Source organism: Daphnia magna, linkage group LG7, assembly GCF_020631705.1.
Source record: "Daphnia magna isolate NIES linkage group LG7, ASM2063170v1.1, whole genome shotgun sequence".
NCBI classification, from domain to species: Eukaryota; Metazoa; Arthropoda; class Branchiopoda; order Diplostraca; family Daphniidae; genus Daphnia; species Daphnia magna.
In genome coordinates, this window is record NC_059188.1 from 6,924,451 (window position 1) to 6,947,645 (window position 23,195).

The 23,195-nt window shown below is 40.0% G+C and overlaps 5 protein-coding genes, 1 long non-coding RNA gene and 1 pseudogene across 10 annotated transcripts; 3 read left to right on the forward strand and 4 right to left on the reverse strand.

The window, feature by feature from the left end:
* Positions 1 to 373: 373 nt before the first annotated feature.
* Positions 374 to 2,112, reverse strand: LOC116934589 (annexin A4). Its single transcript, XM_045177333.1, has 8 exons — positions 1,962 to 2,112; positions 1,710 to 1,883; positions 1,429 to 1,633; positions 1,286 to 1,365; positions 1,141 to 1,213; positions 885 to 1,058; positions 637 to 818; positions 374 to 540 (listed from the first exon to the last, which is right to left on the reverse strand). Exons 1-8 carry the CDS (start codon positions 2,013 to 2,015, stop codon positions 490 to 492), a joined length of 993 nt encoding a protein of 330 aa, XP_045033268.1. The 5' UTR covers positions 2,016 to 2,112; the 3' UTR covers positions 374 to 489.
* A 670-nt stretch (positions 2,113 to 2,782) lies between these two features.
* LOC123474763 lies at positions 2,783 to 3,213 on the forward strand. Its single transcript, XR_006649792.1, has 2 exons — positions 2,783 to 3,037; positions 3,104 to 3,213. It is a non-coding gene; the product is annotated as an uncharacterized LOC123474763 (long non-coding RNA).
* A 4,001-nt stretch (positions 3,214 to 7,214) lies between these two features.
* LOC116934519 lies at positions 7,215 to 10,089 on the reverse strand. Its single transcript, XM_045175900.1, has 2 exons — positions 8,971 to 10,089; positions 7,215 to 7,461 (listed from the first exon to the last, which is right to left on the reverse strand). The coding sequence occupies exons 1-2, from the start codon at positions 10,071 to 10,073 to the stop codon at positions 7,422 to 7,424; spliced, it is 1,143 nt and encodes a 380-aa protein (XP_045031835.1). The 5' UTR covers positions 10,074 to 10,089; the 3' UTR covers positions 7,215 to 7,421.
* On the reverse strand, positions 7,982 to 8,519 carry LOC123474071 (leucine-rich repeat and transmembrane domain-containing protein 2-like). The gene has a single exon (XM_045175901.1). It carries the CDS (start codon positions 8,409 to 8,411, stop codon positions 8,058 to 8,060), a length of 354 nt encoding a protein of 117 aa, XP_045031836.1. The 5' UTR covers positions 8,412 to 8,519; the 3' UTR covers positions 7,982 to 8,057.
* A 5,402-nt stretch (positions 10,090 to 15,491) lies between the features above and the next one.
* Positions 15,492 to 16,681, forward strand: LOC123474401 (DNA polymerase theta-like). Of its 3 annotated transcripts, none has more exons than XR_006649203.1 (2): positions 15,492 to 15,955; positions 16,039 to 16,681. XR_006649203.1 is itself a non-coding variant. In XM_045176527.1 (2 exons), the coding sequence occupies exons 1-2, from the start codon at positions 15,508 to 15,510 to the stop codon at positions 16,024 to 16,026; spliced, it is 444 nt and encodes a 147-aa protein (XP_045032462.1). In that variant the 5' UTR covers positions 15,499 to 15,507; the 3' UTR covers positions 16,027 to 16,681. The 3 variants fall into 3 exon arrangements, 2 of the variants coding, with proteins under 2 accessions (XP_045032462.1, XP_045032463.1); XM_045176527.1 differs by having other exon boundaries at positions 15,499 to 15,880; positions 15,956 to 16,681; XM_045176528.1 differs by having other exon boundaries at positions 15,500 to 15,880; positions 16,039 to 16,126.
* A 746-nt stretch (positions 16,682 to 17,427) lies between these two features.
* Positions 17,428 to 19,018, reverse strand: LOC123474498 (annotated as a pseudogene).
* Positions 18,825 to 20,483, forward strand: LOC123474393 (dolichyl pyrophosphate Man9GlcNAc2 alpha-1,3-glucosyltransferase-like). 3 transcript variants are annotated; one of them, XR_006649199.1, is made up of 3 exons: positions 18,825 to 19,315; positions 19,375 to 20,307; positions 20,374 to 20,483. XR_006649199.1 is itself a non-coding variant. In XM_045176512.1 (3 exons), the coding sequence occupies exons 1-3, from the start codon at positions 19,149 to 19,151 to the stop codon at positions 20,061 to 20,063; spliced, it is 786 nt and encodes a 261-aa protein (XP_045032447.1). In that variant the 5' UTR covers positions 18,825 to 19,148; the 3' UTR covers positions 20,064 to 20,153. The 3 variants fall into 3 exon arrangements, 2 of the variants coding, with proteins under 2 accessions (XP_045032447.1, XP_045032446.1); XM_045176512.1 differs by lacking the exon at positions 20,374 to 20,483 and having other exon boundaries at positions 19,375 to 19,947; positions 20,018 to 20,153; XM_045176511.1 differs by having other exon boundaries at positions 19,375 to 20,483.
* Positions 20,484 to 23,195: the final 2,712 nt, after the last annotated feature.

Consider the following 23,195-nt stretch of genomic DNA (forward strand, 5'->3'; position numbering starts at 1 on the left):
TAATAATGACATGTCGGCGTAACCAGCAGTTGTAATTTCTCATTTATTTTTTAAAGAATCTCATTTTTGGCGTAAGCCATATGTTTCAGTGGGCTACAACGAAAATTTTCTAGTGGCCAAAAAAGTATATTTTACCGTGACCCACGCCTCTAATGTAATCGATGTGATCGGTAGCATTTCGCAGATCAAAAGCGTATGCGAAAAGCTAATTAGGAAAAAGCAACTGTTTCAAAGCATGCTTAGAAATTGTTGCAGGTTTAATGGATAAGAGTTAGTATGCCTATCTTCATGCTCAGTTTTCATCTACGCAAAAGCAGGGTTTTAGTTTGAAGGGCTGCATCAATTTGAAACATCATTGAAAAATTCACCAAAATTAAGGGTTGTAAAGAATTTTATTTTGTTCTCTAGTATTAACTAGTAGTAGTAACTAGTAACTTCTTTGTATTAACTAGTAGTATGCAAAGAAATATTGAAGCCAGTATAAATTTGTTATTCAATCAGTGCAAGTAACGCTGTACGGTAAGATCCAGAAGTGTCACTCTGTTGTAAGAAACGAAATAAAACAAGCATTGTTACATCAGCAATTTTTGGAAAAGCATAATTTTCTTAAACATTTTGTAGGCCGTTTCTGCTTACCGAAACTGCGCTGCTGAGTGATTCTCCGTATACTGTTTGATATGCATTCTTGATATTGCCGAGGTCAATCTCGCAACGACTGACTGTTAAACGCATCAGATCACGATCTGCTGTACCAGCGCCAGCAATAGAGGTGAAGAAGCGCGACGAGAAGTAGACGGCTTTATCGCTACTATATTGCACTTGAAACAAAATAAAGATGGTGAATATAGTGATCAATGTCAGTCGAAAACGCATTATATACTTACAGATGGATACGAGCGCATTTGCCATATCGTCCGCAAATTCAGTGGTGACAACGGTGCTGAGCGGGATCTTGTAAGTGGACTCGTAAAGGATGGCAACTTGGTCCAGGTGAACATAATTGCGCAACGAAAAAATGTCTACGTAAACAGCCTCGTTGGTTCCTTCCATGGCGGGACCTGAATATAAATTCATACATGGATAACTCTTTTCAACTTCTATACGTATGTCACTAGAAATACATTTTGATATGAATCCTACCTCCTTCGTACAAATCGTCGACATCTTTCTGAACTGCAGCCATATCGACAAGATTAGTTTCATCCCTGCGTCCCTATGAATTCAGCAGGATTCTTACTTGTTTTATTTGAGTGAACACTAAGATCTTATTTCAATTCGTATTTACCTCTGCCATCTGTATCAAAAGTCGGCGGTAAGGGCCAGACGTATCCGATTCGATTTCAGACACTAGGGTATGTCCATAATCTGAGATAGCCAATGCAATGTATTTTTCAATATGTTATCCTTGATCTTTCGAGAAGAACTTACAGCTGTTGAAGAACGTCTGAATGTCCGCTAGTTCTTGGTTGGACCTACTTATCATTACTTCGGTCAGCGACGGTTCGTCTGTCCCAGGTGCATCCATTGTTTCGTGGAGTTCAATGCTTAGGAACTTGATCATACTGTGAGTAAGCATAACAGACAGTATTTTGAAGTTACCAGTTACTTCGGATTCCAGATCACTGGCCAAACTCTAACCAAATGTTCAGCAGAGAAATGTACATTTTGCTACATAGAAAAATGTAAATATGACAATCTAGTTTACGTACGCCATATTGGTTGTTGTAAGTAGTCGTGATCACGTCCCTTTGCGATGCGGTTCGATAGCAAAGAACACTAATAATTTTGTCTTCGTCAGTTCCCAAACCACTCATTGCATCGTCTAGTCGAGCGGCATCACTATTTGGATCAAATGGCTCAACTGGAAGCAAAGTCGGTATGTCCTGTATGTGTAAGAAAATACATGTTAAACGAATTTACTCATAGTTCGATCCATTCGAATAAAGAAGCTGAGAGTTTACTTCTCCAAAGACGATTCCAAAAGATACAACAAATAAAATGTTTAAGAATCTCATGGTGGAAGCTGCACCAATCCTAAGCACCGACTCTTTTTGCCTTCGTGTCTGGTTCGCTATTACACCAGCCGATCCAGTTTCAGTTAAATTTATGTTGATCTCGTTGTCGAGTTATCTAAAGAAACCGAAACACATGACCACATATTGTTTTATCTTGTTTGCTAGACATAGCTGTCACCTATAAATTAAGAAATACTTAATTAAATGAGTCGAGTCACGAGGTGTGGTTTTTAAAAAATGTCCACAGCAATAAAAAACGAATTTAACTTGGGCAGTAGCCGTTGTAAAACGCAAATTTTTGGCGTTGTTGTAAGTGGCTAGGATGCTAATTCCAGATTTAAATCCCTTGAAAATTTCGTGGCTGTATCACACCGTAAACGTACCGGCTACGTAGCAAGGATCACCTAGCCTATGTTTTTTGTCGTAATATTATAAGCCGATAAAAGGCTCAATCAGGCCATTTTCGTCATCATACATACTGTTAAGTATTTACAAGTGCAGAGAAGTAAAATATTACGGTTAGGTGTTTCTTGTTGTGTCTGTTATTATATACTTTTGGAATTATTCCGTAGATAGTTTGCTTAATAACAGAGACTTTCGAAATTGATTGTCCGCCTAACCTGCACCATTCGTATCCAATGCTCCACAATGCAGGGACAGTTTTTTTAATGTTTTTTTGTTTGTTTGTTTGTTATTTTGCTTTTGTTTTTTGTAAATTTATGATAGGTCGTAAACTAAGACCAGCAAGCTTTAAATTTTTCTTGACACTTAAAGTGTCTTAGAAGACGTTCAAAAAATATTGAGACTAATCACGGTTAAGCGCCGCCGGGAACTATCACCTAGGCCATGCCCGTGCCTGAAAGAAAAAGTCAGGACGTTGATTCGAACGGATTCGAATGCAACGAGCACTAAGTACGGTCACATTATTGGAGGAATGACCGTGTGCTTGGTTCGTGATTTGGAGTCACAAGTGATAGCTGCAAGCTGATATCACTCGAACCACTGCACCAACCCGACTAAGCGTATACTTACCTATCATACTTACCATACGAAATTTGCTTCATCAAGTCTTTTATACTGTCTCATAGATGATCGAAAAAAGCTGCAGCTCATTATGGCGTCAGTTTAGCTTTAATGCTAAATTTCGCAAACACGGTGAACTAGATTGACAATAATAAAAAATGAACTTTATTCGTCACTTGCTGTGTTACTTATTATTAAGAATCTCAATTATGCTAAACAAATTTTGACACGCAAAAAATGCTACAATAGAAACGGAAACGGTTGCACTCACGGATCGTGACTGGAACATGTATACCAATCCCGCCATAAGACCTAGAAGTTACTCTTCGGTTGCCACCAGGTGGCATATGAGTAGCATATTTCTATGAAATCTTTTGATGGCTGTCTTTCGGCCCGTTACATTGGCGATTGTATGGAAGTGAAAATGACTAGCTGGTTGGTTACTACAGTCAGTATGTCGTATTGTGCACGTCATATTCGGCTTGTTTTCTGTAGATGACAGAAAACGGCAGAAACGACAAGAAGACTCATGCCTGAACAGATTCGTTCTGTTCTGTTATAATCTAGTAAATGCTTTTGTATTGTACAAATGCAATTTTAGTTTCGATCGAACTGATCACACCGGAATCTTTTCAGCCTTGTTAGATTGTGGGGTAAATGATGTCACTGTGCCCACTGCAAAAATGTTTTTCTTTTTCTCGTAGAAGCCGACTTTGAATAAAATGTAAAACAAAACAAAAACTCAAGCAATCATTTTAGTTTATATTGTTATGAATTGGATTCTGGGAAACTAATTCGAAGGCAACGTTATATCCACTTCAAGAGAAACAGACGAATGATTGTCGTCGGAGAGAAAAGGAGGGAAGAAGCGGGAAGAAGAGCAAAAAGAAAAAGGGATGGCATTGAGTTTAGTACAGCGAAGACGAGTGCAGACGTTCTGGGGTAGATGGCTAGCTGGGAAAGTGTGGCTGGCTTTGCCCAGCAATCGAAGGTGTGATGGCTTAAAGAGAGAGAGAGAAGAAGACAGGAGAGAGCGAGAAAGACTGAAGGTGAAATACAGAGAGAGAGGCGCCAGGCATAACGATATAAATATGTAAAAATTTGCCATGTTGATTGAATACTGGCTGATGGGTAGGTCGAATGAGGTTAAGGCTATGTTACCCCCAAAAACAAAGATTGTTTTTCTTTGCTATTTTTCAATCTTGAAATTTTTGTTTTTGGGGGTTATGGGCTTATTTTGAAAACGGCCCTTAAGATTAGTTTACTTGATTGCGCCTTCCCAATTATTGCTGCTTATTCCCCCCCCCCATGCGTTTGGATAAATCAACAGCTAAATCTAATAGTCTACCCTAACGGACATTAACTTCCCACATAGCAACGGGTTATCTTTATGACATCCAAAGGATGTCCGGTTGTCTCGAGGGGGGATGTCCTAAGGATGTCTTTAAAATAATGTTTAAGACTCCTTCGTTTCGTCCAAATGTCCGGGACTATAGTACTTTCTTTAAGACGTCTATCAAGACAGTTTGAGGACAACTTTAAGTTGTCTTTTGGATGTATGAAAGACAACTTTAGATCGTCTTTTTGATTACTTAAAGATATTTTTTGGACATCTTAAAGATTTCCCAAAGACATCTCAATAATATCGTTCTGATTTCTTAAAGATATCCTGAAGCCATCTTTCTGATTTCCTGAAGACATCTTTAGGTCATCTTTCTAAATCACCAAAGATATTTTTTGGACATCTTAAAGATTTCCTAAAGACATCTCAATGATATTTTTTTGATTTCTTCAAGATATCCTGAAGCCATCTTTCTGACTTCTTGAAGACATCTTTAGGTCATCTTTCTAAATCACCAAAGATATTTTTTGGACATCTTAAAGATTTCCTAAAGACATCTCAATGATATTTTTTTGATTTCTTAAAGATATCCTAAAGCCATCTTTCTGACTTCCTGAAGACATCTTTAGGTCATCTTTCTAAATAACCAAAGATATTTTTTGGACATCTTAAAGATTTCCTAAAGACATCTCAATGATATCTTTCTGATTTCTTAAAGATATCCTGAAGCAATCTTTCTGACTTCCTGAAGACATCTTTAGGTCACCTTTCTGATTCACCAAAGATATTTTTTGGACATCTTAAAGATTCCCTAAAGACATCTCAATGATATCTTTCTGATTTCTTAAAGATATCCCGATTCCATCTTTGTGACTTCCTGAAGACATCTTTAGGTCATCTTTCTGATTCACCAAAGATATTTTTTGGACATCTTAAAGATTTCATAAAGACATCTCAATGATATCTTTCTGACTTCTTAAAGATATCCCGATGCCATCTTTTTGACTTCCTGAAGACATCTTTAGGTCCGCTTTCTGATTCACCAAAGATATTTTTTTGACATCTTAAAGATTTCCTTAAGTTATCTTAATGATATCTTTCTGACTTCTTAAAGATATCCCGATTCCATCTTTCTGACTTCCTGAAGACATCTTTAGGTCACCTTTCTGATTCACTAACGATATTTTTTTGACATCTTAAAGATTTCCTAAAGACATCTCAATGATATCTTTCTGACTTCTTAAAGATATCCCGATTCCATCTTTCTGACTTCCTGAAGACATCTTTAGGTCACCTTTCTGATTCACTAACAACATTTTTTGGACATCTTAAAGATTTCCTAAAGACATCTCAATGATATCTTTCTGACTTCTTAAAGATATCCCGATTCCATCTTTTTGACTTCCTGAAGACATCTTTAGGTCATCTTTCTGATTCACCAAAGATATTTTTGGGACATCTTAAAGACTTCCTCAAGACATCTTAATGATATCTTTATGACTTCTTAAAGCCATCTGTTTGTCATTACAAAAAAATTTCGAAATTCTTGCGGGATTGTTGTCTTATTTCTTATTTGGTCCATTTGTCAGTTCTTAATTCATCTGCACATATTTATTATATTACAACATGTTTAAGAACGCTTGACATATATTTTTAGGCTGTATTAAGACGCTTTCACATATAATTTTATAGTGTATTAAGACGAGATATTTTACTTACGTAGATTGTTGGATTCGAACTGCAGACCTCTGACTCCTTGGCTTAGTATCCTAACCATTATGCCACTTTAGTACATAAATAATCAAATCAAAGTACTTATTGAACTGACCTATGGATTTTTTACTGAGTTAGTATCATTGTCAAGTCCCGACTTAGTCTTGCTCATGGATATTTAAGAATTTCTTTTTTAGTCTTCGACAGCTTTATTCAAAGGTAGTCCTGGACGGACATCTTAGAGACATCTCTATATAGTCCTAAATTGCTTTGGCTATAAGTGTCCCCTACAGGACATCTTAAAGTCATCTCTATATAGTCCTAAATTCCTTTGTCCATAACCATCTCTTAGAGGACATCTTAAAGACTTCTTTATATAGCCCTTAATTTCTTTGTCCATAACTGTCCCCTACCGGACATCTTAGTGACATCTCTATATAGTCCTCAATTGCTTCGTCCATAATTATCTCTTATAGGACATCTTAAAGACATCTTTATATCGTCCTTAATTTCTTTGTACATAAATATTCCTTACAGGACATCTTAAGGACATCTTTATATTGTCCTTAATTGCTTTCTCCATAAGTGTCCCTTATAGGACATCTTAAAGACATCTCTATATAGTCCTTAATTTCCTTGTCCATAACTGTCCCCTACCGGATATCTTAATGACATCTCTATATAGTCCTCAATCGTTTCGTCCATAATTATCTCTTATAGGACATCTTAAAGACATCTTTATATTGTCCTTAATTTCTTTGTCCATAAGTATCCCTTTCAGGACATCTGAAAGACATCTTCATATAGTCATAAATTGCTTTGTCCATAAGTATCCCTTATAGGACATCTTAAAGACATCTCTATACAGTCCTAAATTGCTTTGTCCATAACTATACTATCAATGGTTTATTTATATTTTATTTAAAAACATTTAACTCTATTCCTTGTACGATAGTAAATGTACCCTCACAGATGGTGGGTTAACGAGTACGCTTACCATGGTAGAGGGCCTGAGTTCGAATCTCGGGGAAAGTGAGTATGAAATTGTTAATTCCACGAGGTCGCGAAGCGACCGAAGTGGAATTTTAATTAGAGGACTAATTAAAATATGAGACTTTAACGGTGTGGAACACTGTATTTAGCTCCTCCCAAGAAGCGATAGCAGCGCCATCGCCCGCATACGGGAGAATACCCGTCACCACCTCAGAACTCTTTACATATGAAACACAAATAAGTTCGAGGGGTGTAAGAGGTTAGAACATGAATAAACAAAACAAATGAATGACTTCTTAAAAGTTCTTGACCTCTGGAACAAGACAACCCGGTGATTAGCTGCGTTGGTTGTACTTGAAGTTTTTGTTGCCACCTCTGAAAGGAAAAACAAAAGAAAAAAATTATTTTTTTTTTTTTTTTTTTTAATGATTAATTAAATGGGTGGCGGGTGGGAAATAGAGACCGTTAAAGTCTCATATTTTAATTAGTCCTCTAATTAAAATTCCACTTCGGTCGCTTCGCGACCTCGTGGAATTAACAATTATACTCCCAATACAATACTCACTTTAACGGTGACTTTAAAGATCAATCACTCGGAACTTATTTGAGATAATACTGCTACCGTTACCGTGGTATCAACTAACTCGCGGTGGTTGAAACGACAGATCCATTGGTGATGGCGGCCGCGTCTTGTGAAAAAACGATGAGCGTCTGGAGACGCGGCAGGCCGGACAAGAAGTTGGCCGGCAAATGGCGCCACATATTACCAGACAAATCCAGATGGGTCAACGGCGAAACGGTCGTAAAAGCCTCAATGGGTCCATCCAATCGATTGTTACTGAGATCCAGCGCATCGAGCGAAACGAGCGAGTCGAATGCCAGAGTATCGACGCGGTCAATGGCGTTGTCGTTAAGGGCCAACAGCCGTAAACGGGCAAGATGACGGAACGCTCCGTCTTCTAACGTCTCAATCAGATTTTTTTGCCGAGATACAACGATCGCAAACCAGCGGCCAGGGGAACTAGAGAGGCCGTAGGGACGTTACCCAAATTATTGTCTTCGAGACGCAGCGTGTGCCGTTTGCGGGGCGAATTGAACGCTCCGCTGGCCACCGTTTGAATTTTATTGCCACTGAGGATGAGCGTGACCAGCGAAGGTAGTTCGGCGAACAGGTCATCCGTCAGTCGAGTGAGCCGATTAGCGCTGAGATCGAGGACGGTGGGCGATGCGAGTCCGGCAAACGAAGGATTCAACAAGATGGGCACAGAATCGAGTTTCGAGCCAGAACAGCTGGTCTCTAGTAGACTGTCGTCGCATTGGCACATGGACGGGCAAAAAAGTTTCAACTGCCGTAGGAATCGCTACCATGACCACCACAGCAAGACAACGGGCAAACCACCAATTGTGATCTAAGCCCATTTTCTTTTTTTTTTTTTTTTTTTTTTGCAAAACAACAAAAAATTACAAGACAACAAAAGAGTTTCCGCTGTTTGTCTGTCTTTTCTCCGAGTCAATAATAAAACGATCCAGTTGTCTTCACCAGATTCCAGTCGTCTTTCATCACGGCCAATGTCTTATGGCTTTCATTTGTCCACAACGACCAAAAAACCTTCAAAGCGAACGGGACAGGTTGAGGTGCGGCGCCAAAGACCCATACACACGCGAAAAAAGACCAAGAAAAAAGGTTTGGCCACCGAACAAGAAACAAAAAAGAACAAAAATCAATGGCATAACCGTGAATAACCGTAGGCAAGATCCATTGATCATCAGAAAGAGAGAGAGCCATGCGTCTGTGAACTTGCTCAAACGACCCCCAACATGTGACTGAACAGGAGACATTTTCAGAAAAAAATAGGGGGTGTGAAACCATGAGACCAGACATACCTGTTGTTGGCGCCCTGGGCCGTCTGCCTGAAGTAGGGGTTCCCCTTGTCACTCTTCTCGCCTTTGTTGAAACCACTACTCTGGTTATTACGGCTGACGTACGAGCTTTGATTGCGGCCGCCATTGCGCCGATTGGAATCGCCACCATTCTGGCTGTGCGAGGGACCGCCATCGCGTCCGATTTTCGCCAACTTGGCGTCGTCATCAACTTCTTTTACCATGACGTCAATGAATTTTGAGCCAAACAAACGCTCACACTCACGAGAAGAGAATGCCCGTGGGTCCTTCAGCAATGGTTTCATGGACGGCGCCACATGGCGAATCACATTTTCACGTCGCAACTTGGAGACATTTGCAAATGCAGAGCCTATTAAACGGAGAGATGATTCTACACTGTTCAATAACGGATCGTCCACTCTCATCTGGTTCCAGGCATGCAGCATTGGCCGCATTGAGTCTATCATCTGATATTGAATTGACTTCAACATAGTCTCTTGAAAGTCTTTCAATTTAGGCAGGTTCATGGCTCTCAGCCACTTTCTTTCCATGGAATCATCCAGCTTAGGGCAAAATAAATCAAACGAACTGTCGAAAACTGGCTTGAAGTTCAGGCGCAATGCCTTGGCCTCGCTGTTAGGTAAGCCTTGAACTAGCCACTTACGAACCTGACGTGATTTAGAAGCAGAAATGCTAAACGTTTTTTCATTGGCAGCAACCACGTTTGGCGAACGGCTGCGAGACCGAATCCTGGAAGCTGAGCGTGTACGCGAACGCGGGATGGAACGAGATCGTGATCGGGACGGGCTACCACGTGGACGATTGCCTCGATCGCGCTGAGTTGAGTTGCTACGAGCATGGCAATCACGAGGACGAATATCCCGATCGCGCTTAGTTGAGATGTTACGAGCATGGCCATCACGTGGACGACTATCTCGATCGCGTGAGTTGCCACGAACACTATTAGGCAAAATAGATAAAATATCATGATCAGGAACAGATACTCGCGAATCGATAGGTGAATTCCCACGAGGAGGATTCGCCGAAGAAAAAAGAGCACGTTGGCGTAGAACTGAAGAGCTAGATTCAAACGAAGCAGCAGACATTTTTAATGTCGTCACTCAGAAGGAGCTAAAAGAGTTCTGAGGTGGTGACGGGTATTCTCCCGTATGCGGGCGATGGCGCTGCTATCGCTTCTTGGGAGGAGCTAAATACAGTGTTCCACACCGTTAAAGTGAGTATTGTATTGGGAGTATAATCAGGAACAATGCACGTTGGTCTCTATATACGGAAGGTGGGTCTCGATGTAAAAGTCAAGATCTCCCACCCCCTTCTTGTATATAGTCCGCGTACTCTTCCCAGTATAAAACCGAAGCCGTGTAACTCTTGTTGGTGGACAAGAGTTGGCCACATCGGAATTACCTACTGGTCGATGGAGATTGTTCTTCCTTGTTCAGGGGCAGTCTGGCGCTAGACTCGATCTGATGTGCGACGACGCCACTTTTTAAAAAATTTTCTATGTAACTATCCACTAGAGGGAGCCTCAAAACTTAAATGGACCTTAAACATGACAATGCTGATAAATATATCAGTTAAATAAAGTAACTAATTAAAAGATAAAATACTTACTTAACTATATACTTAACTATACAATACTATACTATATATATATATAGTTATATATACTTTAACTTCATTTGACGTTGAAGGATCTTTTTAAAGCAATTAAGGACTACTTAGAGATGTCTTTAAGATGTCCTGTCGCGGATACTTATGGACAAAGCAATTTAGGACTACATAGAGATGTCTTTAAGATGTCCTCTAAGGGACACTTATGGAGAAAGCAATTAAGGATTATATAAAGATGTCTTAAAGATGTCCTCTAAGGGATAGTTATGGACACAGCAATTAACTTCATTTCACGTTGAAGGATCTTTTTAAAGCAATTAAGGACTACTTAGAGATGTCTTTAAGATGTCCTGTCGCGGATACTTATGGACAAAGCAATTTAGGACTACATAGAGATGCCTTTAAGATGTCCTCTAAGGGATAGTTATGGACAAGGAAATTTAGGACTATATAGAGATGTCTTTAAGATCTCCTGTAGGGAGCACATATATCAGGAATTCAAAAAGATGGCATCGTTATATCTTCAAGAAGTCAAAAAGATAGCATTCAGATGTCTTTAGGAAATCTTTAGTATGTCCAAAAAATATCTTTGGTGATTCAGAAAGGTTACCTAAAGATGTCTTCAGGAAGTCAGAAATATGGCATCGGGATATCTTTAAGAAGTCAGAAAGATATCATTGAGATGTCTTTAGGAAATCTTTAAGATGTCCAAAAAATATTTTTAAATAATCAAAAAGACGATCTAAAGTTGTCATTTATACATCCAAAAGACAACTTAAAGTTGTCCTCAAACTGTCTTGATAGACGTCTTAAAGATAGTACTAGTCCCGGACATTTGGACGAAACGAAGGAGTCTTAAACATTATTTTAAAGACATCCTTAGGACATCCCCCCTCGAGACAACCGGACATCCTTGGGATGTCATAAAGATAACCCGTTGCTATGTGGGTCTGTAGAACAGTTGTTTTCCAGGTGATATGTTTCTTATATAATATCAACTGCTTCATATAAGTTGTCTTTACTAGTAGAACATTTGGTCAATATTATCCAGCTAGGGCAATACCGTTTTGGACTATAAAAAGATGTTTTTAAGATGTCCTGCCGGGGATGCTTTTAGACAAGGCCATTTCGGAATATAAAAAGATGTCTTTAAGATGTCCTTTGGGGGATACTTTTGGGTAAAGCCATTTCAGAATATACGTCTTACGGACGTCTTATTTTAATCTTGGTGTTATGTCCCGAGTTAGTCTTTGAGTGGACATCCTAAAGACATCTTTTTTAAGTCTTCAAGTTCATTGGTGAAGTTGTCCTGAATTTGCCTTGTTTAGACGTCTCAAAGACATCTTTTTCTGATCCAGTTTTGCCCTTGTTCATTTGTCCTGAAATAGCCTGATCTTGGACGTCTTACGAACGTGTTATTTAAGTCTTTCTATTGTGTCCCGACCCGAGTTAGTCTTTGAGCGGACATCCTAACGACATCTTTTTTTGGTCTTCGAACCGCCTTGTCCTAGAGTAGGCATAGCTGGACATCTTAAAAACAATCATTTTTAGTCTTCGATAGCATTGTCCCAAAAAAGTCCTCTGACGTCCTATGGACATCCATGGTCCCCAAAACAAGCTGTTATACTCCATGTTAAGTTATTTATATGATGATTTTGTAAGTATTGTGTTATGTGTAGTGGCACAGGGGTAGGAGACAAGTCTGCGAATCTATGGGCCAGAAGTTCAAATCTAACCAACGCTCATGTAATCTTATTTTTATTTTTATACCTTGAACCCTTGACAGTCACTTGCAGGACATACCTTGAACGTCTGGTGTGGGATATCCTGGGAAGTACCATCGGGATATATATAGGATGTCCAAAGGATGTCAGCTTCTGACGTCCTATGGACATCCATGGTACCAAATGTTGTACTATGGATATCCTGGGTAGTACAATAGGGATATATATAGGATGTCCAAAGCATGTCGTGATGTCATATGGACTTCTATGGTATCTGCCATATCTGCCTAGCCATCTAAGTGTTCTGCTAGTGTTAAGACGTCCTGTTTTTAGCCTTCGACAGAATTGTCCTAAGGGATTCCTGAGCGGTCATCTTAGAGACCTCCTGTTTTAGTCTTCGATGGCATTGTCCCAAGGTAGTCCTGAGCGGACATCTTAAAGAAATCTTTTTTTAGTCTGAAATGGCCTTATCTAAAAGTATCCCTGACAGGACATCTTAAAGACATCTTTCCATAGTCTGAAACTGCCTTGTCCAAAAGAATCCTCGACATGACATCTTTAAGACATCTGTTTGTAGTCCGAAAAGGCCTTGTCCAAAAGTATTCTTGACAGGACTTCTTAAAGACATCTTTTTTTGGTCGGGCAGGCCCATGTCCTAAAGTATCCCCGGCAGGACATCTTAAAGACATCCTTTTCTAGTCTTCCTTTATCTTGTCCCAATTATAGGCCTGATGGGACATCTTAAAGACATCTTTATTTTGTCAGGCAGGTCCCTGTCCCAAAGTATCCCCGACAAGACATCCAAAAGACATCTTTTTTTGTTCTGGCATGCCCTTGTCCTAAAGTATTTCCGGCTGGACATCTTAAAGACATCCTTTTCTTGTCTTTTTTTGGCTTGTCCCAATAGTAGGCCTGACGGGACATCTTAAAGACATCTTTTTTTTGTCAGTCATGTCCCTGTCCCAAAGTATCCCCGACAAGACATCCAAAAGACATCTTTTTTTGGTCTGGCATGCTCTTGTCCTAAAGTATCCCCGGCAGGACGTCTTTAAGCCATCCATTTTTAGTCTTCTTTTGTCTTGTCCCAAAAGTAGGCCTGACGGGACATCTTAAAGCCATCTTTTTTTTGTCAGGCATGTCCTTGTACCAAAATATCCCTAACAAGACATCCTAAGGACATCTTTTTTTAGTCCGGGATGTCTTTTGGACTACCGGATATCCTTTGGATGTCTTAAAGATTACCCGTTGCTATGTGGGTTAGATGAACTCGCTGCAGCTCATTCCGACTTCTTAAAGCTGCATCATCACCACAACTTTGAGCAGTCCGAGGGTCACGACAAGAATTTATTTACATTTCTGCCTGATTTATATAAAACAGAATTAAAACATATTTGTGATGGTTAACTGCAGAGAACGTGAAAAAAGAATGGGTTTGGTCGTCCTATTAATCCACCGTTTATAATTCATGTGGACACCTAATTTCCACCATTTGGAGTTTATAGCCTTTGCTTTCCATGTAACCAGCCAGTGTGGTCATTATTCCAATCGTTATTCAAACTTGCGTCACTCTTTCATCCATCGTCGACCTGCAATTAGCATTAGATAAACACTCATTAGTAACGCATACGGTATCACGCATAGTAACGGCGCTATAGCGAACCAACACCGTTACCAAACGAAAAACGTTTTATCAAGTCTTTTATACTGAACCACAGAGACTGGCAAAACGCTACGGCTCTTTTTATGACGTTTATGAGAACGCTACAATAGAAAAATCGTATGGTCTATTGTTAATCACGGATCGTGAATGGAACGTGTATCAGTCCCGCCGTAAGACCGGGAAGGTTCTCTTCGCTTGGCACTAGGTGGCACGTGAGTAGCACGTGAGTAGCACGGGACCGATGAGGCAAGAATTCGAAGTCCATTTAGGGGGGGTGGGGGGGTTTGTACCTTGCTTTGGGGTTGTAATTAGGTATTTTAACGTAGGCACAAGATGGGCATTTGGGCGGGCAACTTTCACCGCAAAGACCATTACAAGTATGTCCGCAACGAAACATTTTCTTGCACGGTTTGTCACACGGAGCTCGTTTACAAAACTCATAACAGGGGTGGTCACAAACTTCATGAGGACACTCCCATTCACACTTTTTTCGCTGGCAGGCGTCGATAAACAAGGGAGTCGACGAGCAGGCACACCGAATTTGCATTACATGATCATTTGATATGAGATTACATCCTACTGTGCTTTGTTTTTCCCCCTTTTCTTGAGTTGTGACAAATCATTAATCAAAACGAACCGAAAGTTTAGTTTTTGATTAGAAAAGTATTCGAACGCTAAATGCAAAATATAACAAAACGCTTATGATATTAACTTCAAGATGGAACTATAATGCAAAAAGATTTTTTTTTAAGTTTTTGTTTATTTTTTTTAGATCTCAAAAAGTTCACGGTTGAGCGTCGTAGGGAACTGCCACCTAGGCCATGCCCGTGCTCCTTTTTGGTCCGTAGACCGAGGCGTAAGTTAGTTCCTCATTGAATGGAATTATGGTACTTGCTGATGGACGCAAAGTACACAAAGAAAATGAGTGTGAAAACTCAAGTAAACTGGGCAAGTTCGATTTGCTTCCCCAATTCTTAGCAGAAGAATGCCCCACCTGACCATTTACGTGAACCTTCGCACAGTCCTAATCGTTTCTACGTAACTACCCCGTGGGTAGATAATTTCGAAACTATCGGGACTGCAACCGAGACTCACGTCAAATTTACTTGTTTAGCGGGGGGTGGCAACTCCCAAAACCGACTTTCTTCCTACTCGAGTTTCAATACTTACCTATCAAACTTACCGCTTCATCAAGTCTTTTATACTGTCTCATAGTTGATCCAAAAGAGCTACAGCTCATTATGGCGTCAGTTTGGCTTTAATGCTAAATTTCGCAAACACGGTGAACTAGATTGACAATAATAAAAAATGAACTTTATTCGTCACTTGCTGTGTTACTTATTATTAAGAATCTCAATTATGCTAAACAAATTTTGACACGCAAAAAATTCTACAATAGAAACGGAAACGGTTGCACTCACGGATCGTGACTGGAACAAGTATACCAATCCCGCCATAAGACCTAGAAGTTACTCTTCGGTTGCCACCAGGTGGCATATGAGTAGCATATTTCTATGAAAGCTTTTGATGGCTGTCTGCTGTCTGCTTAACTGGGCATTGATGGCAGGTCAATTTTTAAAAAGTTTGTACTTCAAATATAGGAACTATCTTGCTTTCGGCGGATTATTCTCAGTTGGAACTTCGAATATTGGCGCATTTGAGCGAAGACGCAGGTTTTGTTCTGTTCTTAGCCAACCCGATGACGATGTTTTCCGCGGCATTGTATCGGTTTGGAAAAAGAAAAAGCAAGAAGAAGTCAGAGACGATGAAAGGCAAAAAGCGAAACAAATCTGCTACGGGATTGTTTACGGCATGGGATGTAAAAGTTTAGCCGAACAGTTGGAAGTCGGGGAAGAAGAGGCTCAACTCTTTGTTAACACTTTCCACGCAAGCTATCCTAGTAAGTTAATCGTGTGTGTTGTCAATTCTGGATATAGCCTAATCTTTATAATCTGATTACATCAATGCCTTTTAGGTATACAAAGCTTTATAACAAACACAGTTAACCAGTGCCGCACGAATGGATTTGATGATGTTGATGCCTAATTTTCTTTACAGGTCAACCGATGTGGAAAAAAATTCAGGAGGAAAATGAATTGAGCTGCTGACATTGGCCTATTCTGGAATACATCAGTTTGCATCATAATCAGAAAGGTAATATTGCCTCTTTTAATTCCTTATCCAGTTGTAGCTATGACTTGAGTCTGCGTAGATAAATTTCTTAGCTTTATTTGAAATTTGAGGCTGTGATAACTTTTTGAAAACGACAAGATATTTTCTAAACTAAAGCTTCACTAGATCTACCCAAAAGCAAGCAATCTTTATTTCAACATATAGATAGCAATTACTTGTTACACCAAAAGTACCCCGCCAGGGTGTGTTCTGTTATTTCCCGCCCGAATTATTTTGGGTAGCTTTTTTCTCAGAATTTATTAATCACATCGTCATGGTTTCAACTGCGCTAGGTTGGTTTACGTTAACGATCACATCATCGCCGTGTCTGATCCTTTTCGATTGCACTATATGATGCAGCGAGTGTGGGTGTATGTCGAAAATATAAATTACGCAGAAACCTCCATAGAAGGGAAACTTGTGTGATTAGCATCACACACACACACACACACACACACACAAGAGAATCCAAACACATCCTTTGTTATTCAGATTATTTTCCCTTTTTTTTTTTTTTTTTATGTGTAAGGACAAGAGAAGGAAAACGCTGGAACTGTGTGCTACAATCATGATTCTTCTTATATTCTCCTCCGCTGGAAAACGATACTTTATTGTGTCATGACCAAGATGCTTAACAGGCGTCGGAAACAGAAAAAAGAGGTTTGTCTTCCAACAAATGAATACAGACTTACTTGACTCCCAATTACAACTCGAAAGGTCAAGCGTTGGAATGGGATTGGCCCCCATTGCAATGCAAGACTGAATAGAGAGGTAAGAGCCCTCAGCTGATGTCACGATGTGGATCATATAGTACAGCAATATGATCTCCGTCCGGGCAGGTCTGGAGGTTACTCGATAGCAAGTCAATCAAGTGCTTAGCGCAACCCTTTTTTTTCTTTTTTTTTTTTTTCAATAACTAAAATCCAAACTGGCTAACCAAAACTTCTAACATCTAGTCCGAATATTTGAGCATTTCATTTTAAGGGAATTTCAGATTGAAATTAGGAAATTAACATTAGTGATGGAAATGCAAACTAAAAAATTTTACGCTACATCCTGCTACGCAATTAAAAACGGTAAAGATAAGTGGATTTCAACCTTGCCCAATTCAATGTTAATTGGCAAATGCAATCAATTGAAGCAATGTTCTATGCTACGCAACTAAATAGCTATATAAATTATACCAGACTGATGAATACCAATGATGTAAATCTCACTAATGTTCTAGTGTATAAATGCGTTCAGCAATTACAATGTTGTAGGAAACAAATCGCTTTCATTAGCTTTATTTGATACAAAATAAAAAGAACGAGGGGATTTGTTAACGGCATTGTATCTGTATTCAACAATTCATTTGGAAACATTCGTATGGAAAACGACTAGTGAATGCATAAATGGAAATACTTATTTTGGAACGAGGACTGTAAATGATAAAATCAAATCTGAATATTCCATTATCGAGCTTGATGGACAGCGCAATTTTCACGATTAATAGTACTTGGGAGCATCAGTGTAGTAGGATGGGGTTGCATAGGTAGTTGTGTAGTAAGCTGGAGCCTCGGTGTAGTAGCCGGGAGTAGCATAGGTTGTTGAGGAGCTTCGGTGTAGTAAACCGGAGCGGCATATGTTGTAGTGTAGTACTTCGGGGCTTCTGTATAATAGCTTGGGGCAGCATATGTTGTAGTGTATTGTGGAGCCGAATATTTGGGAGCCTCAGTGTAGTAAACTGGAGCAGCGTAAGTGGTGGTGTAGTACTTGGGGGTCTCGGTGTAGTAGCTTGGGGCACCATACGTTGTGTATTCGGATGCCTTTTTTGTGTAGTATTGCGGAGCCTCAGTGTAATAAGCTGGAGCGGCGTAAGTGGTGGTGTAGTATTCAGCTTTCGTCGTATAATACTCCGGGGCTTTAGTTGTGTAGTAGGCCTATTCAGCAGCCTCAGTATAGTAAGATTGAGCAGCATAAGTTGTGGTGTAGTAGCTAGGTTCGACGTAGTACGAAGGAGCAGTCGTGGTGTAGTAACTTGGGGCAGCGTAGTTCTTCGGGGCTTCAGTGTAGTAGGTCGGCTCGGAGTAGTAAGATGGGGCGGCTTCAGTGTAGTAAGTTGGTGCTACGTAATAATTGGGCGCCTCTGTAGTTGTGTAGTACGACACGGTTGTCAGTGTAGCTTGGAGCAGAGTAATATTTTGGGGCCTCGGTGTAGTAAACTGGTGAAGCGTGTGTAATACTCAGGGGCCTTTGTGGTATAGTAGGTGGGAGCCTCGGTGTAGTAGCTTGGAGTGGCATACGTTGTCGTGTAATATACTGGCGCTTCTGTGTAATAGCTCGGTGCGGAGTAGTATTTTGGTTCCTCCGTATAGTAAGTCGGAGCTGCATACGTGGTGGTGTAGTATTCAGGAGCCTTGGTGGTGTAGTATTCAGGAGCCTTGGTGCTGTAATACTTGGGAGCCTCGGTGTAGTAAGTGGGGGCCGCATATGTTGTGGGGTAGTACTCGGGCGCCTTTGTAGTGTAATAACTGGGGGCAGCATACGTCGTGGTGTTGTACGGCGCAGCAGTGGTGTAGTACGGCGCAGCAGTAGTCGTCTGGTATGAATAACTACCGTACTCGGAAGAAGACGAATCCATCGGCACACCCATGGTCCACCCAGCCATCAGTGACACGACAGCCAGTAGCAGCATAACACCATAAAAAGCTGCTGCAATCAAACCATTGGTTTTAATAAATCAGTTACATAATTGCAGTCATCAAAACTTTCAACAATCAATCCACCTCTATATACAACATACAAATCCTTTAACTCAACAATTGCATTGTCATATTAACACACAAAAAAGGATGAGACAAGTTGAAATGTATACTTTACCCATCATTGCAGGCTGCGACTTGAAGACACTAAATTAACTCAGCTATTTTTGTTTTTTTTGTTTGGTTTTTTCGTTTTGTTATTTATTTTTTGTGATTTTCGTCATAGTAGTCATAGCGTAGTAAGGATTCACTATGGAGGTCCCTTACAAGTTAGAAGTGATTGCTTTGACTACAATCATCATTAAACTGGGTGTCTCAGTTTTCCCATATTCTGGCAAAAATCAACCTCCAAAATTTGGAGATTATGAAGCTCAAAGACATTGGATGGAAATTACGGTTAACTTACCCATACAGGATTGGTAGGTTTGATGTCGAGATAGGTTGGCTGATATTATTCATAGGATATCCATCTCATCAGGTATAGAAATACAACAGACAATGATTTATTGTACTGGGGACTGGATTACCCTCCTCTCACAGCATATCAAAGCTACCTAACTGGATCGGTGGCTAAGAAAATCAACCAAGACTATGTAAAACTCCATGTGTCTCAGGGATTTGAAAACTTTGACCACCAATATTTCATGAGGATGTCCGTCCTTGTGTCTGATTGTATTTTCTTTGTCAGTGCACTTTATTTTTACATTAGAAGCTTGAAGATGAGTAATAAGTACAAATGGGTTTTCTTTGCTTTGTCCTCACACTCTGGACTCACCCTTATAGATTATGGTCATTTTCAGTACAATTGTGTTTCGTTGGGGTTGACCTTGTGGGCAATCATTTTTGTTTCTCAGGGAAAGAATGTGTTAGCAGCAATTGCCTTTTCAGCTGCCTTAAACTTTAAGCAGATGGAGTTGTATCATGCAATACTTCTATTTGCTGGCTTCTATTTGCTGGCTTCCTGTCAACCTAAAGGTTCCTCACTTCCCTCCCAACTAAAGAATTTGGTCCAGATTGGCGCTGCCACAGTGGCGACCTTTGCAATCATTTGGTATCCATTTCTTCAAATTCATGATTGGCTTTTACAGCAAGTCATCGTCAGACTCTTTATTCCTTTTCAGCGTGGAATCTTTGAAGACTATGTCGCCAATTTTTGGTGCACGCTAAATGTTGTGATCAAAATCAAACGACTATTAAACCCAACCTCAATCGCCTCGGGAACTATCACCTAGGCCATGCCCGTGCCTGAAAGAAAAAGTCAGGACGTTGATTCGAACGGATTCGAATGCAACGAGCACTAAGAACGGTCACATTATTGGAGGAATGACCGTGTGCTTGGTTCGTGATTTGGAGTCACAAGTGATAGCTGCAAGCTGATATCACTCGAACCACTGCACCAACCCGACTAAGCGTATACTTACCTATCATACTTACCATACGAAATTTGCTTCATCAAGTCTTTTATACTGTCTCATAGATGATCGAAAAAAGCTGCAGCTCATTATGGCGTCAGTTTAGCTTTAATGCTAAATTTCGCAAACACGGTGAACTAGATTGACAATAATAAAAAATGAACTTTATTCGTCACTTGCTGTGTTACTTATTATTAAGAATCTCAATTATGCTAAACAAATTTTGACACGCAAAAAATGCTACAATAGAAACGGAAACGGTTGCACTCACGGATCGTGACTGGAACATGTATACCAATCCCGCCATAAGACCTAGAAGTTACTCTTCGGTTGCCACCAGGTGGCATATGAGTAGCATATTTCTATGAATATGAAATCTTTTGATGGCTGTCGTTCGGCCCGTTACATTGGCGATTGTATGGAAGTGAAAATGACTAGCTGGTTGGTTACTACATTCAGTATGTCGTATTGTGCACGTCATATTCGCCTTGTTTTCTGTAGATGACAGAAAACGGCAGAAACGACAAGAAGACTCATGCCTGAACAGATTCGTTCTGTTCTGTTATAATCTAGTAAATGCTTTTGTATTGTACAAATGCAATTTTAGTTTCGATCGAACTGATCACACCGGAATCTTTTCAGCCTTGTTAGATTGTGGGGTAAATGATGTCGCTGTGCGCACTGCAAAAATGTTTTTCTTTTTCTCGTAGAAGCCGACTTTGAATAAAATGTAAAACAAAACAAAAACTCAAGCAATCATTTTAGTTTATATTGTTATGAATTGGATTCTGGGAAACTAATTCGAAGGCAACGTTATATCCACTTCAAGAGAAACAGACGAATGATTGTCGTCGGAGAGAAAAGGAGGGAAGAAGCGGGAAGAAGAGCAAAAAGAAAAAGGGATGGCATTGAGTTTAGTACAGCGAAGACGAGTGCAGACGTTCTGGGGTAGATGGCTAGCTGGGAAAGTGTGGCTGGCTTTGCCCAGCAATCGAAGGTGTGATGGCTTAAAGAGAGAGAGAGAAGAAGACAGGAGAGAGCGAGAGAGACTGAAGGTGAAATACAGAGAGAGAGGCGCCAGGCATAACGATATAAATATGTAAAAATTTGCCATGTTGATTGAATACTGGCTGATGGGTAGGTCGAATGAGGTTAAGGCTATGTTACCCCTAAAAACAAAGATTGTTTTTCTTTGCTATTTTTCAATCTTGAAATTTTTGTTTTGGGGGTTATGGGCTTATTTTGAAAACGGCCCTTAAGATTAGTTTACTTGATTGCGCCTTCCCAATTATTGCTGCTTATTCCCCCCTCCCCCCCCTATGCGTTTGGATAAATCAACAGCTAAATCTAATAGTCTACCCTAACGGACATTAACTTAGATGAACTCGCTGCAGCTCATTCCGACTTCTTAAAGCCGCATCATCACCACAACTTTGAGCAGTCCGAGGGTCACGACAAGAATTTATTTACATTTCTGCCTGATTTATATAAAACAGAATTAAAACATATTTGTGATGGTTAACTGCAGAGAACGTGAAAAAGAATGGGTTTGGTCGTCCTATTAATCCACCGTTTATAATTCATGTGGACACCTAATTTCCTCCATTTGGAGTTTATAGCCTTTGCTTTCCATTTAACCAGCCAGTGTGGTCATTATTCCAATCGTTATTCAAACTTGCGTCACTCTTTCATCCATCGTCGACCTGCAATTAGCATTAGATAAACACTCATTAGTAACGCATACGGTATCACGCATAGTAACGGCGCTATAGCGAACCAACACCGTTACCAAACGAAAAACGTTTTATCAAGTCTTTTATACTGTACCAAAGAGACTGGCAAAACGCTACGGCTCTTTATGGCACAAGTTTACGTTTCATGTTAAATTTCGCAAACAGAATAAACTGAATTGACAATAATAACAAATGAACTTTATTCGTTACTTCTTTTTTATTATCTATTGAATAGAATCTTGTTCATGCTAGATAGATACTTACATATGAAAAACGCTACAATAGAAAAATCGTATGGTCTATTGTTAATCACGGATCGTGAATGGAACGTGTATCAGTCCCGCCGTAAGACCGGGAAGGTTCTCTTCGGTTGGCACTAGGTGGCACGTGAGTAGCACGGGACCGATGAGGCAAGAATTCGAAGTCCATTTAGGGGGGGTGGGGGGTTTGTACCTTGCTTTGGGGTTGTAGTTAGGTATTTTAACGTAGGCACAAGATGGGCATTTGGGCGGGCAACTTTCACCGCAAAGACCATTACAAGTATGTCCGCAACGAAACATTTTCTTGCACGGTTTGTCACACGGAGCTCGTTTACAAAACTCATAACAGGGGTGGTCACAAACTTCATGAGGACACTCCCATTCACACTTTTTTCGCTGGCAGGCGTCGATAAACAAGGGAGTCGACGAGCAGGCACACCGAATTTGCATTACATGATCATTTGATATGAGATTACATCCTACTGTGCTTTGTTTTTCCCCCTTTTCTTGAGTTGTGACAAATCATTAATCAAAACGAACCGAAAGTTTAGTTTTTGATTAGAAAAGTATTCGAACGCTAAATGCAAAATATAACAAAACGCTTATGATATTAACTTCAAGATGGAACTATAATGCAAAAAGATTTTTTTTTGTTTTTTTTTTTTTTTAGATCTCAAAAAGTTCACGGTTGAGCGCCGTAGGGAACTGCCAACTAGGCCATGCCCGTGCTCCTTTTTGGTCCGTAGACCGAGGCGGAAGTTAGTTCCTCATTGAATGGAATTATGGTACATGCTGATGGACGCAAAGTACACAAAGAAAATGAGTGTGAAAACTCAAGTATACTGGGCAACTTCGATTTACTTCCCCAATTCTTAGCAGAAGAATGCCCCACCT

Bases quoted from the DNA above. Each gene is read 5' to 3' on its own strand.
- LOC116934519 (XM_045175900.1), bottom strand. From the start codon at position 10,073: ATGTCTGCTGCTTCGTTTGAATCTAGCTCTTCAGTTCTACGCCAACGT. The intron at 7,462-8,970 runs GTATGTCTGGTC...TTTTCCTTTCAG, and splicing joins GCCCAGGGCGCCAACAACAG to AGGTGGCAACAAAAACTTCA.
- LOC123474401 (XM_045176527.1), top strand. From the start codon at position 15,508: ATGGCTGTCTGCTGTCTGCTTAACTGGGCATTGATGGCAGGTCAATTT. The intron at 15,881-15,955 runs GTAAGTTAATCG...AATGCCTTTTAG, and splicing joins TTTCCACGCAAGCTATCCTA to GTATACAAAGCTTTATAACA.
- LOC123474393 (XM_045176511.1), top strand. From the start codon at position 19,149: ATGGAGGTCCCTTACAAGTTAGAAGTGATTGCTTTGACTACAATCATC. The intron at 19,316-19,374 runs GTAGGTTTGATG...CCATCTCATCAG, and splicing joins AACTTACCCATACAGGATTG to GTATAGAAATACAACAGACA.
- LOC116934589 (XM_045177333.1), bottom strand. From the start codon at position 2,015: ATGAGATTCTTAAACATTTTATTTGTTGTATCTTTTGGAATCGTCTTT. The intron at 1,366-1,428 runs GTAAGTTCTTCT...TGGCTATCTCAG, and splicing joins TCAGACGTTCTTCAACAGCT to ATTATGGACATACCCTAGTG. The intron at 1,059-1,140 runs GTAGGATTCATA...ATTTATATTCAG, and splicing joins CGACGATTTGTACGAAGGAG to GTCCCGCCATGGAAGGAACC.
- LOC123474071 (XM_045175901.1), bottom strand. From the start codon at position 8,411: ATGTGCCAATGCGACGACAGTCTACTAGAGACCAGCTGTTCTGGCTCG.